General features: G+C 40.2%; 1 protein-coding gene across 6 annotated transcripts in view; it reads left to right on the top strand.

Annotated features, from left to right (window-relative positions):
• Positions 1-13,199, top strand: part of gria3b (glutamate receptor, ionotropic, AMPA 3b) — a 119,265-nt gene that overhangs the window by 68,968 nt on the left and 37,098 nt on the right. For all 6 annotated transcript variants that reach the window (XR_010329082.1, XM_064328181.1, XM_064328182.1 and 3 more), the window contains 2 exons: positions 6,155-6,208; positions 7,900-8,061. Coding sequence is in view for 5 of the 6 variants with exons in the window: in XM_064328181.1 (XP_064184251.1) it covers positions 6,155-6,208; positions 7,900-8,061 (216 nt within the window). In the remaining variant the exon portion in view is untranslated. The remainder of the gene's footprint in view (positions 1-6,154; positions 6,209-7,899; positions 8,062-13,199) is intronic.

Raw genomic sequence — 13,199 nt, 5'->3', positions numbered from 1 at the left:
CGCACTGGGCTTAAGGATGCCCTCTTTGCAAAACTGGGTGCTAAACACACCGGCAATAACGGTGCTCCATTTGCGCACTGAGAACCAGGGTACTGAGCGCTAGCGTGCGTTAAGCGCGATCTGTTTGCGCCCGCGATGGCATTGCAGTGCGAGGGCTGATTCTGATGCGTTTTCCCACGCCTGTTCTGTGCGGTCTTGCGCGGGGTAACGTCGGCGGCTTGATTGCGAGACTTTTCGCACCGGAGACGGAAGGTCAAGGATAGTCACCTGCCGCAGATGAGAATGGCATTCTCCGGTGGGCTTTTTGTGATTAATTGCCGCTCCGTTTTCCGTGTGCTTGAGGGTACACCTCGGGCCCCCTCGCGCAGATTGTTTCCTACTTTATATGCCTGCTGTGACTGCCATTTCCTCACAACTGGAGGCTGAATTGGAACTGAATATCGTGGCAAGATGGCTTTGTACCAACGTGTGGAGGCAGTTGTGAGAATTCAGGAGCCGTTTGATATATTACAATGATGCATTCCTCCTTTGTTTCCGGGGAAATACTCCAGCGGGAGTGACATCAGCAAATGCCATCGGTCAGGTTTGGTGGTGGGGGGGGGGTGGTCTGTATTATAAATTACAGCACTCAATGCCGCTAAGGAATCGCAAGGTTCATCACCGAATCAGGTGGAAAGGAGAAGGATCTGGCAGTGACCTTGTGGGAATGACAGCGCGTTGTATCCAAAGACCATTAGGAAGCGTTCAGGCTCTGCTAATTGAGCTGACGAGATTGCCGGGGAGTTAAAGGAGAAATACAGGAGAGTGAAAGCGGGAAGGTGAATGCTGCAAAAAAAAAGAAAAGTAAATGTGCTTAATATGAAGAAGGTGCTCTTTTAATCAGATTAGCATAGCTCAAGAGGATGGAATGCATCTCACACAACGGCAGGAAATTGGAATGAATGACATTCAGGAAGAGGCAGGGCGTACGCAAGCAAGCACCATTTCCTGAGTGGTTGGAACACCGGCATGGCCGCCGACCTGCTTATCTGATTAAGTGGAGAATGTGAAAAATTCCCGTGTAACCGTCTTGCGCTTATGCCGTCATTCTCTCTGTCCTTTCATTTCCTGAAGCGGCTCCCGTTCCTGATATCAATGATCTTTCAGCAGGGGAAAATGGCTGCCTCGTTTGAAAAGCCAAAAAAACTGAAAAAAAAAAAAAGCCGGAGGGAATTTGAGAGTAATGCCCACACACTACTTCCTGTCTGAAAAACGCAGCAGTCGTTCGCAGGTGGTAACAGTTTGTTTTTTTCCCCCGCACGCATCGGTCTGTCGTGAACTGAGAGGCATAAACGCCCACGCCAACCGTTTCACATGAATCGAGGAGGAGGCTCTCTTTGATTTCTGTGACCGCGGCAGGCCTAGCCAATGCGCCGCGCGTACGAGCGCGGCTTCCAGGTGAGCCCCTGTAATTTTTCTGTTTCTCATCATAAAAGAGGGAAATTGACTCCATTCCGCGACGGCGGAGCTCGAAGCGGATGCAAATGACCCTCGAGGCCGAAGGGAGGGGGGGGGGAGAGTTAACCCGCGAATTATCGGCGGTGAGCGCGACCGGTGTCGCGCGCCCACAGCACAATGCAGACGGGTCAGCGGTGACCGGGGGGTCACTTGGGGGGGGGATTTGGCGTGAGGCGCTAAGATCTTGATTGCTTTTCTCAGAAGGGCTTAGAAAGGAATGATTTTCTGTCTGTGTTGGGTGGAGAGGGATATGCGCCGCGGGCCCAGGGGTGGGAGGGCGATTCGCTGCAAATGATGGCGGGGGCGGGGGGATGAATTGCTGACATGCCAAAATGCACATTTACATGAAAATGTAAGCAGGGATCTCTCTAAACACCGTGTGTGTGTGTGTGTGTGAGTGAGAGAGTGTGTGTTTGTGCGTCTGTGTGAGAGTGTGTGTGTGTGTCTGTGTGTGTGTATGTCTCATAAAAATATACATATATACATATATATATATATATATATAAATAATTAAAATGGAATTGCTTTATGTCAGTTGTGAAGTATAGCATACCAACCTCTGAGGCTGTGAAGGTAACACTCAGACGTCAATCAATGACATGACTTCTGTTCCAATAATAACGAACATGGTGTCGACATCGATCCTGGCACAACCTAGCATACGTTCCTTTGTAAAGTTGTGTAGCGGGGAAATTATGCAAAAAGGGGAAATTGCTGCGCAGTAAATTACACCCGAAAACAATGCCCATTACTCGCTCCTCCACCCCTCTCTCTCCCCCTTTCACAGCTCTTACAGGAAAAACAGAGACGCATTAACACAAAAGCTGTTCTGTTCTCGTGTATGGTTTTTTTTTTTTTTTTTTTCAGACTCCCGAACCTAACCATCTGAATAGTGGTTTGAAGCATGTCCTGTTATTGGCCAAACTATTTTGGTTTCTGTTGCTTAAATTTGCACCGCGGGGAGCTGACTCCAGTAGCCAGGAAGGACTCGCTCACAAATGTGATCGGCACATGGCTGTCCTTACCTGGTTTCGCTTTTTCGATATCGGTGCTCTGTTGTCTTTGCCGAGCGACAACTGGCTTTATTTCCTGGATAAAATAAATAATACATCCTCTGCATCCTGCTTGCAGTGCTTACGGTTTGTGAAATGCCCTGTGTTGAAGCAAGATTATCTGAGCAATTTATCAAGAAGCTTTCTCCTTGTCTGCTTGTGGGCTCGTTTCTTTCACAGGATGAACAGTCCAGCCTTATTTGTGCAGGGTATGACGAAAGCTGCGCTGTTGCTATCTGTGCTATCACTGCCGAGAGTCCTTTGTGTGAAAACCAGGGCTAGGAAATAACACTGCAGCCTTAGATACTGACCTAATTTTAATGTGTGGTTTATGATAGAAATGTGCACACACATACACACATGCACATGCACATGCACACATGGCCACAGACAAAGGCACAGAGAGAATTAAACATACGCTCATTCACATACACTCATATACACTCCCATACATTCATGCTAACACATATGCATGCACGTGTATAGAAATATTAACCGCACACACAGACACATGCACTCATAGATGCAGAGGTGCTTTTAGAGACCGGAGGCCCTAGGCAGAAAATCCCATGGGGCCGTTCTGAATGACTTCTAAGGTCATCACGTTGCCCAAAACTCCTAAAACGCAGCCCTCGGGGAGGGGGGGCCGGGCAATGCTCCGGGCCCCAGGAAGTTGCCTGCCTTGCTTGTTCATAAGATTGGCCTCTGTACCGATGCGCACACACAGACACACACACACATCTTTGCCTAAGAGTGGCGATCTCTGGGGCTTCCTGATATTCCCACAGGGGAAAGGTAAAGGCAATGAATCTGCAGGCAGATGTGTTGGCCAGATGGCTCCTTCATGTCTCCATAGCTCTTAGTCTTGTATTCAGGAACCGGTACTGGTGCAGGTGGACAGGAAGTCACTGACAGTGAAGCTGGTGGGATCATGAGTGCAACTATAAACCAAAACCTTACACTGAAATGTATATTTTTTAATACCTGAAATGTATCCTCTTTTTTTATTGAATGATTTTTATTTTTTATTTATTTTATTTATTAGATTTTTTTTTTTTTTGGGGGGGGGGGTGATGGGACTTATGTACTTTGTAGGACTTGATTTAACACAACATTTTGCTGTGAAGGAGAAAGATCTGCCACTTGTTTTAAGAACACATTATAGCCAAAGTCCATTAGGCTATGTTTAGGCTCCACTAATTTGACTGCAGAATTACCAGGAATTAGATGAGAGATGTAGGAGGGTTAAAACAGTTATTATGAAGAAGGCGCTAATTCAATGTGATTAGAATAGCACTGGACAGAATGCGTCTCAGACCTCACACAGAAGAAAGAAATCAAAATAAATGACATTCAGCATTCCTGAGTGCTGGGAACAACAAGATGGCCGCCAGCCTCACAATACGAGTAGAATAAAAAGCTTATTTCTGTTTATGGAGTTTTTATATACTATTTCAGTTTTCATGTAATAGCCCAGAGAGTTTGTGTGTGCGGTTTAGGATATTTTAGATGTCCTGAGGTTTGATGACTGCCTGCCTTTGCAATGGCTATTATAGGAGCTATCAAAAGTTTTAAAGCCAGTGATTTATGCAAGAAAGTACACTTCAATTCCATAGTAGCATATACAGCGAGTCAGCAACATTATGTTTCCAGAGCCTGTACATATGAACATTCATTTTATCAAATTTATTCATAATTATAAACATAAATACACATTTTATATGCTGTTTTATATCATGCTACTTTCCTTGAACACAGGGGCCTCAAGTTGCCATAGAAAAGAGTTCCAGCTGAAAATAAAGTTAAACATATATTTTTGTGTATATATATCATATATATATATATATCTTTTTTTTAAATAATTAGTTAATATACACATATGCAACGCTGTTCCACAAGCTGCTTTGGAGTGACTCAATGTGTATTGTCTTGTTTTGTCTTGCTAATTCCTCTGTACCAGTCATTATAAAGCTGGCATGTCTTCAGAAATTTAAAGTATTTAAAGTATACTTCAGCCCACACAAGAACTGTTTAGGCCAATAAAACACATACACTAAAACCAATATAATATAGAAAAGTCCCTTAGTTACACATGGACTGTTTTTTTTTTACAAAAAATGAGAATTTAGTTTTTGTGCCCTTGAAAGAACATGTGTGAATGCAGAACTAAGCAATATATATATATATTGCAAACAATTGTAATTTTAATGTTCTTTCAGTCCAGTCAGAGGATCCCTCATATTCTATTTATATTTCCACGTATTCCAGTCAGAAAAAAAGAGGAGCTTGCAGAGATCAGCAGAATAGATCACTTTATATCTGGTTAGCATGTATAGGAGGAAACGATGTTTAAAAATAAATGCTGGAGTCTACATGTAGGTTTTTAATGACCTTGTTCTTTATCTTATGTGGACTCATACATTTTGTGTGAATACACTCAAACAGAAATGGTCTTGTCTATTTTGGTATAATAATGATATAACATGAGAATTATACAGTAAGTCAAGAACTTGGCTATATACAGCAAAATATCAAAAACTCATTGTTGACTTTCATGCATTCTCTGAGAACACACTTGCATGGATGTGGATGTGTCAGTGTTTATACAGTATTCCCTTGGGAAAAGGGCAAAGTCCTATTTTCAGAAAGGCAAAATCGACAAACAACTATTGCTGGGTGTTATATTTCACAGTATTATTGTATATTTTATGTATAAATGTGACACTTTTTTACATTTGCTAAGCGAAGAGTTTTCAGAGCATGCCACGATCCTTGGAGATGTTGTTGGCAATGTTTTGGAAAGGCATTGAGGCGTTCCCTTATCTGCAGAGTTTTGCTTTTAATTATTAAAACCACCACAAAACCCTCTTGGTACAAATAACACAGAAGACCTCACCTGTCACATGGTAGACCAGTGAGCCATTGTATTATTATTATTAGTAGTAGTAGTAGTAGTAGTAGAAGTAGCAGCAGCAGTAGGAGCAATATTTTGGAAATTTTCTGTTTAAGTAAAGACATGAGTTCTCAAAAGTATTCTTTTTCTTCATGAATTTGGAACAAAAAGCTCAAATGCCATGGTGACTTACTTCCTGGAGGTAAAGTTAAAGAGGCTAACCTACCATGTTCCTTTGAACAAGGTATGCACAGATCCAGCATAATAACAGGTGCTGGAGTTTGTGGCATACAGGAATAGTGCGTACACACTGGTGCTCTCATATAAGATCATTTTTTGTGCAATCAAAAGGTCACATTCAACCACACCAACGAAGAAAAGTTCATGGATATATGAACCAATAGCTCATAATATAAGCATATGATCCAATAGGTTTAATCATGGCAAATACAAGGGTCGGATGGGTATATATGATACAAATAGCCTATGGTTATTACACAATGCAAAATATTCAAACTGAAAAGCTGTAACATGATACAAATAGCCTATGGTCATTACATAATGAATTTTTTTTTTTATATTAATTTTCTTTATTGTGTAATAACTTTAGGCTATTTTTATCATCATGTTATGGCTTTTCCAGGTTTCTTTGAAATGCTTATGGAATATATATCTGAATTGAATCTTACTGAAATTGCTCTTACTCCCACAGGTTGTGGCCTTGGGCAAGAACAGCCGTGGCTACCACTACATTCTGGCCAACCTGGTGAGTGCAGTTTTGCATTAGTGTTTGTTCACACACATTTATACTCATGAGCCATTTGCTTTAATAAGGGGGTAGGGGAAAATATATATCATGGGTCTTACACAGATCTGGGTCTGTTTGTTAAAGCTAAATGTTGCACATTTTCTGTTCTAGCCACTATACTATCCTGTGGCATTCTCATATCAAATTGCAGAAGCTAATCAAGGTCTTGGTTAGTACTTGGATGTGCAATCTCCCGAGGAAACAAAGCTATTGCTGGATAATAAGAAATCCAGTACCCCAGAACACTGTTGAGGCACTGTGGTGTAGAACATACCTCCCTTCTGAGAGAAATAAAACCAAGGTCCGTGCTGTGGTCATTAAATATCTTTTGGTACTTTTGAAAGTGTTAGCCCTCGTGTACTGGTCAAGTCTCACAAAATCTTCTCAGGTGGACATCATCTGATCATCACCCCTACATCAGATTGGATTTACAATCCCTTGCATTCCATACTCACTTTTATTGCCCAGGTTGTCTCTACAAATGAGAGTTGAGCAGTCAGTTGGTCAGCTACCTTGTTCCCAAATAAGAATTTTTTGTTCTCAGAACATTTGTAGAAAGTCTCCTGGACAACCCTTGAACATCCTTAAATCACAGGAATAATTCTGAAACAGCCTGAAGATTAGTATTCAGTTTGGCTAGTTAATTTAAAGATGGAATTGTGGAAGGTCATTCATTTATATTTTCATCAGCAATGTTAGTAAAAACCCAGTCTACCATTCCAATACTTTTGTTTTCAAAATTACTAATAATTTGAGCAGTATTCTCCATTTTGTTTCTGCATGGCTAACAATAAATATGGTATGAGGCCTGGAAGCACTGTCATCGCAACATTATGTCACACCCAAATAGGAATTTAACCAGAATCTTCCACAATATTCTGGAAGCATTTGAGTTGGTTAGGTTAATACATTTATGTAAACACAAATTTAATAGGCATTTTCAAATTTGCCATACTCTGATAATGCACGGTGTGTTTTTAAACATATGTTATGTATGTATAAAAGAGTAAATTTTATATTGGATAGAAGCGTGTCTATATTTTGATTACTGTGAGGGCTAAAAAGACAAATAGTTGATTTACTGAGCGGAGTGCGGTCTGTGGTGATGACGGGGGGCTATCTCTGGTGAGTTTTCATTTCTTCCTTCCACAAATCTCTTCCCTTCATCCATGCTATATTATGTCAAGCCACATTATAGCCCCAGTCAACAACACAGAATTCAATCAGAGTTGGAATTGGAGAGTTGTCAGAAATGTCACAGTGCATTTGTGTGTATTTAAACCCCACCAAGGGCATTTGTGTGTTCCCAGAAGAATTTACATGCCATGAAAATGTAAGTTCGTGCAATCTTATTTTTCTGCTGCTGCCTTCTCTGGCACACTGCCCATTGTCCATATGAGAGGTCAGAGTAGACATTTTCCATTAAAATAAAAAGAAAATGGACACAGAATTTGAGATCAAAGGTGAAAAACATGAAATTTCCTGTATTTGGTGTATTCGAAAACCACTGTGCTTTATTTTCCCTGTGTTTTCATCTTCTCCAATGTCTTGGGTCTTGGATTTAGATTCTATCTCTTCCCTTCTCTCTCTCTCTATCTCTCTCACTCTCTCTCTCTCTCTCTCTCTCTCTCTATCTCTCCTGGTCCTAGGGCTTTACTAACGTGAGCCTGGATAAGGTCTTTCTGGGTGGAGCAAATATAACAGGGTTTCAGATAATAAACCCTGAAAACCCCATTGTGCAGCAGTTCCTCCAGCGCTGGGATCGTCTGGACGAGAGAGAGTTCCCCGAGGCCAGGAACACACCACTGAAGGTACCACTCGCTCGTCTCTCAGAGAAAAGCTTCATCCTTTTCACAAGGAACATGTGCTTCCTCTGCCTCTGTCTCCCTCACTTACTATCTGTTGTAAGTGTCACTATTTGTGTAGCTGTCTCTTCGTACATTCTTATCTTTGTCTCCCTCTCTCATTCGTTCTCATTATACCTTTGCCTCTTACCTCCTCTCTGCCTCTGCCTCTCTGCCTCTTTTCTCTCTATCTGTCTTTAAATCTATTTCTATGTATTCCTCTTCCTTGGCCTGCTTCTCTTCCTTTCTGTCTCCCTCTCCTTCCCCTACCCGCTCTCTCTGTCTCTCTCTATACCTATCTCTATCTCCATCTCTCTCTCCTTCCTTTTGCATCTCTCCCAGCCCTGTCCCACGCAACCTTTCCAGCAATCCCATCATGCCGCTCGGTGCTCTCCGGCCTGCATGAAGATCAATATATTGATACTCAGGCCAAATCTCAGCCGGAGATATTTTCCAAGCTTTAATTTACATCTAATTAGAGAATGATCAAGGGATGCTTGATTAAGTGTTGTCATGGTGCTGTGGCTAACGAATGACCCTAGTCTGGTCTTGAGGGAAAATTGTAGAGGGAAAGTTGTGTGGGCGAGACTGCTTTAGATAAGTGGCGAATGTGATTTTCCTTCCCAACTGATTTTAATAAAGATGAACATTTTTAGATGCATATGGATGGCCGTGGGGCTGATGGCTTGATTTTTTCATTAATTAAAATTCAGATGTTAGATTATTGTCTCTGAGGCGTGGATTCACTCTAACCACAATGTGTTTATTTAGTAATCCAGAGTATTTCAGTGTAACCCAGTGCTCAAGCCTTGCGATTTATTTTGAATTTATTGAGGTACACAAAGCCATGCAGGGGAGCAGGCCTGAAACAATGCAGTCTCCGAATTACACACAGTTAATGAACAACATAACTGGTGAAAGGAAATGCAGTAGCTAGCTGCTGGCAGCACACTGATATGGCCCATAATCCCTAATGTTGGCTGATTTGCCAGCTCTGATACGGCCTGAGTAAGTCTGAAAATTAAAAGGCTTCTCCCCCCTCCCCTGAAAGTAGAAACTGCTGCTGCAGTACCGCGGCACCAACAGGAATTTTAACACTGAGAGAGCAAAAGCGATACTGTGGCAGTACCGCATATCTTAAAGCCGTGAGCAGCGCAGATTGAACACGTTGCGCTGAAATAAACGCGTTGAAACGATTTGCTTTTATGGTAGTAATGTCATGAAGGGTAATCATAACCAAGAATGAAAGCATTTTTTTTTTCAGTTAAGCTTTCATGTACATTTTTTTTCTTCCGAATACTGACGTTCTGTCTATATTATGTGTGCAAATTTGACATATCTGATGTATATTTCCCTTTTCATATTACATGTACATGACCCACAGTTTCACTCTTTGATCTAAAATCCCATTGAAGATCATAGAAAGACATTCATTACTATTATCCTACACAGGTCTCTTTTTTGTAAGCGAAGGTGCCGGAAGATGGATACTGTGTGTGCTACATAGAATCGATTTATATTTCAGGAAGTGCGTCATAATTTTACTTGCCTGCTCATTTACAGACACTCTTGTCCAAGGTAGTGTTGGATATGCAGCTTTATATGTTGTTTGTGCAAAGCATACTAAGCTGAGAGACATTTATTAACCGTTCATGCAAAAAAAATTATAATAATTAAATGAGATATATCTTTTTATACTTTATACTTTCATTTTTTACATTAACCTGCTCTTTGCTAGATGGGTACCCGTGTGTCTTTTAGAGTGGCAGTAATAGTGACAGTAGCCTTGCCTTTTAATTGTTTCTTTTTCCTATTTTTTTCTTTGAAAGACAAAAGTTATGCCCAGGAATTAGCTACCTTAATACACTTAAAATGAAATATCATTTTTTCAAAGATGCATATATTAAAAGAAAAATGGAGCCCACACTTAAACAACGTAGTCCCTTTTCAGTTCTTTGTTTGGGTTGGTCATGTTTATTAAAGATGCGTATTTAGTCTCTGGCCTTGTAACATGTTTCCTGAGAGGAGCTGATTTAAATACACAGGTACAGATGAGTGCCATTCATCTGCATCTCATCTGTGTTCTTTCATGCAGGACATAGTTGAGAAGCCAAGCTATGTGCATTAGCTTTATAAATACAATGTATTAATAATATGAGTGATAATAATATGAATATTAGTATAATAATCATTTATTAATATTGGTCAGCTATATGTAAATAGTTGTCCTAATCTGTTGTTACCTGTAGTTATCTTTCAACCTTACATACTGTAAATCCAGTGAAAACCATAAGTGAAGCTACTAGATATTTACATATTTGGGTACTTAGAGATAAAACTATGTGCAAACAGTCTATAACTTCAGGGAGAAGCATTTTTGTCACCCACTTGTTCATTTTGTAATGATTAATAAGTCCATTTTTCTTGCTGATTGACAAGGTGAATTACTGGTTGCTTTTTACTCCTTGGCCCTCATAAATAAATTATCTCTGTTTAAAGGAAAGCTGTAATTGGACATGTTGTCAAGCCTGACAGGAGGCTGGTAAACAGTGCTAAATTAAGTAATTAGGCTAGATTAATTAAATTAGCAAGTGCATTTAGAGTAGTTCCCACCTTTGAACTTGGTAGTAATTTGTCAGAAAACTTGTGATCTGTGTTTCATATTCTCCTTTGACCCGATGATTCTGTCCCTTTGTCCCCTGTAGGGGACATGAGGCTCTGGTCTTAATGTCAAGAACCATATATTCTGCTATGCAGGAAACTACACAGCAAAATGTCCAGTGTTACAGTAATTTAACTCTAACGGAGGTACAGATGAGTCCAATAGGGACCATATGTACTCTGTAAGAGTTTATTTAATACTGAACATTTTACTGTGTACACTGCAAGCGATATTCAGTAAAAAATAAAATTGTATTGTTGAAAATATTTTCACTGTATGTTTTTGTCATCCAAGACACTTGGTATTATGTCAAAAAAATGAGAATACTTAAAACGTTTTTCTGCCAGGTCTCAGGAGGATACATCACAAGGGAAATATTCTGTGAGAAATGTGCAGGCTGGATTCATTTGCTTTCCTGTGTCACAAATAAATTGATGCAAGTTATCACTGTAAATATGTTCAAATGTATACTAAAGAAAACAGAGAATTTCTGTGCTGAATTTATGATGGAAATAATTTCAGCTAAACCATCGTACCTAAATTGTTCTGTTTGCTTTTTCTGTTTTGATAATACAATCATATAATCAGTTTTATTTTTATAGCGCCTTTCTCAAATCCAATTTTGCTTAACAGAGTTAAACAAGGGATAAAAAAAAACAACACGTCACCTAGAAAAACAAAAGAAAGTGACATACATGAACAACAGTACAGTTTATAAAAGAGAAAGAAGGAAAGCAGGGAAAAGGAAGAGAAGTGGGTAGGCCTAGGAGTGGAATGGAAGGCAGTGTTGACCGAAGAGGAGCTTTGAGTTGAAATTTGCATTACATTGCGCTACAGGAATTTAGCAGACGCACTTATCCAGATCAACTGTTTTTCATAGCATTACATTGCACCCATTTATACAACTGGATATATACTGAATCAATGCAGGTTAAGTGCCTTGCTCAAGGGTACAACGGCAGTGTCCTGGGAATCTGGGAATCGAACCTGTGACCTTTTGGTTACAAGACCAGTTCCCTACCCATTATGTGAATTGCAGAAGTTGAGGGCCATGTCATGAATTTTTTTAATCCTTCATGCCAACATACTGAAATGCCTGAAAACAAAATCAAACTCCTTTTTGTCATAATCCTTATTTGCTGAATGTAGTCTCAATAACATTGCTGACAGTCTACATGTGTCTTTCTGGAAGGGCAGAAAACATGCATGCTGAGGTTCCCTTCCAATCCTTGTTTTCAGGAAGCTACATCCAGACAGTGAAATGTCATTTGCATTTTGTTCACAACTTGTAGGGCATTGAATATTAAGATAGCCTTGCATTATGAGCTCTTCAAAATAAAAAATCAAACGAACGAAAGACAATTCACTTCAAAGTCTCACCTTGTGTGGCAGCTTTGTCTCTTAAAAAGAAACGGCTATTATGCTAATCAGGTTTTCTTTGAATGGAAACTTGCTAGGAAGGATGTTAAAAGCAGAAACTAATTAAGGGCCATTGCCACTATACAAAGCCTGTTATTATTAAGGGTAGACTGGATATGTAGAAACCTCTTCACTACAGTATTTCTCCAGAGGTCTGTTATTTGCGCATAAGTGTACAGGCAACCATAAATGCTGCAGGAATGATCCATTTAAAATTGGATTTAAGAAAATGGGATAATGATATTTATTGATAAAGGAAAGGATGTCTCCCTACTGCAAGGCCCAAACATGCACACACACACACACACACACACACACACACATACATACACTGCACACTGCTGTTCTTCCTCTGTCTGCTACACAATGCACTGCAAGAACCCATTCTGACAGGCAGTGTTATTTTTCGCGAAATTTCTGCGGAATGGAGCAATTAATCAGTTTTCAGCTGCTGTCAGTACTTCACATCCCTGAGATTTATCATTCGAAAAGAGTGATGCAGCACTGAGAAAGGTCTTCCAGCGGTTTCGTGTTTCTGCTACAAAACACATTTCCCATTTAAAATCACGCTGAATGCTGGGAAGGCGCCTCAAAAGCAGACAAAAAAAAAAAAACTTTTTTTCCTTTTCTCTCTCTCTGCACTGCACACCTGAAGCTGTCGCATACCCAGTGGCTTTGGATGCGACTGGGTGCTGCCGTCTTATCGCCTCCCGTCCCCAGCACAACTGGCTCAGCAGTTAATTTGACATTAATTAATGAACAATTTTTTCTCCTCTGTTGTTTTGCGGTATTTCACATTAATATGCATGCAAACAGACTGTTTATTTTGGATAATACAAATCAAAGCCTCGAGCTTCGACACAATTTAGGTATTTCATTCAGTCTTAAAAGAGCTTAAGTTCTTCTTTCTAATGGCATGGTTTATCTTTCTTTTATCCGTTTATCCGCTAATTGAAGTCTCTTTCTCGGCGGAATTATCTTCTTAATGTCTGCTGCTCCTGAGGTAATTATTATTACTGTAGAA

Source organism: Anguilla rostrata, chromosome 3, assembly GCF_018555375.3.
Source record: "Anguilla rostrata isolate EN2019 chromosome 3, ASM1855537v3, whole genome shotgun sequence".
Taxonomy (NCBI): Eukaryota; Metazoa; Chordata; class Actinopteri; order Anguilliformes; family Anguillidae; genus Anguilla; species Anguilla rostrata.
The sequence above is the reverse complement of the archived record's forward strand: the minus strand, read 5'-3'. Positions and strand labels throughout refer to the sequence as shown.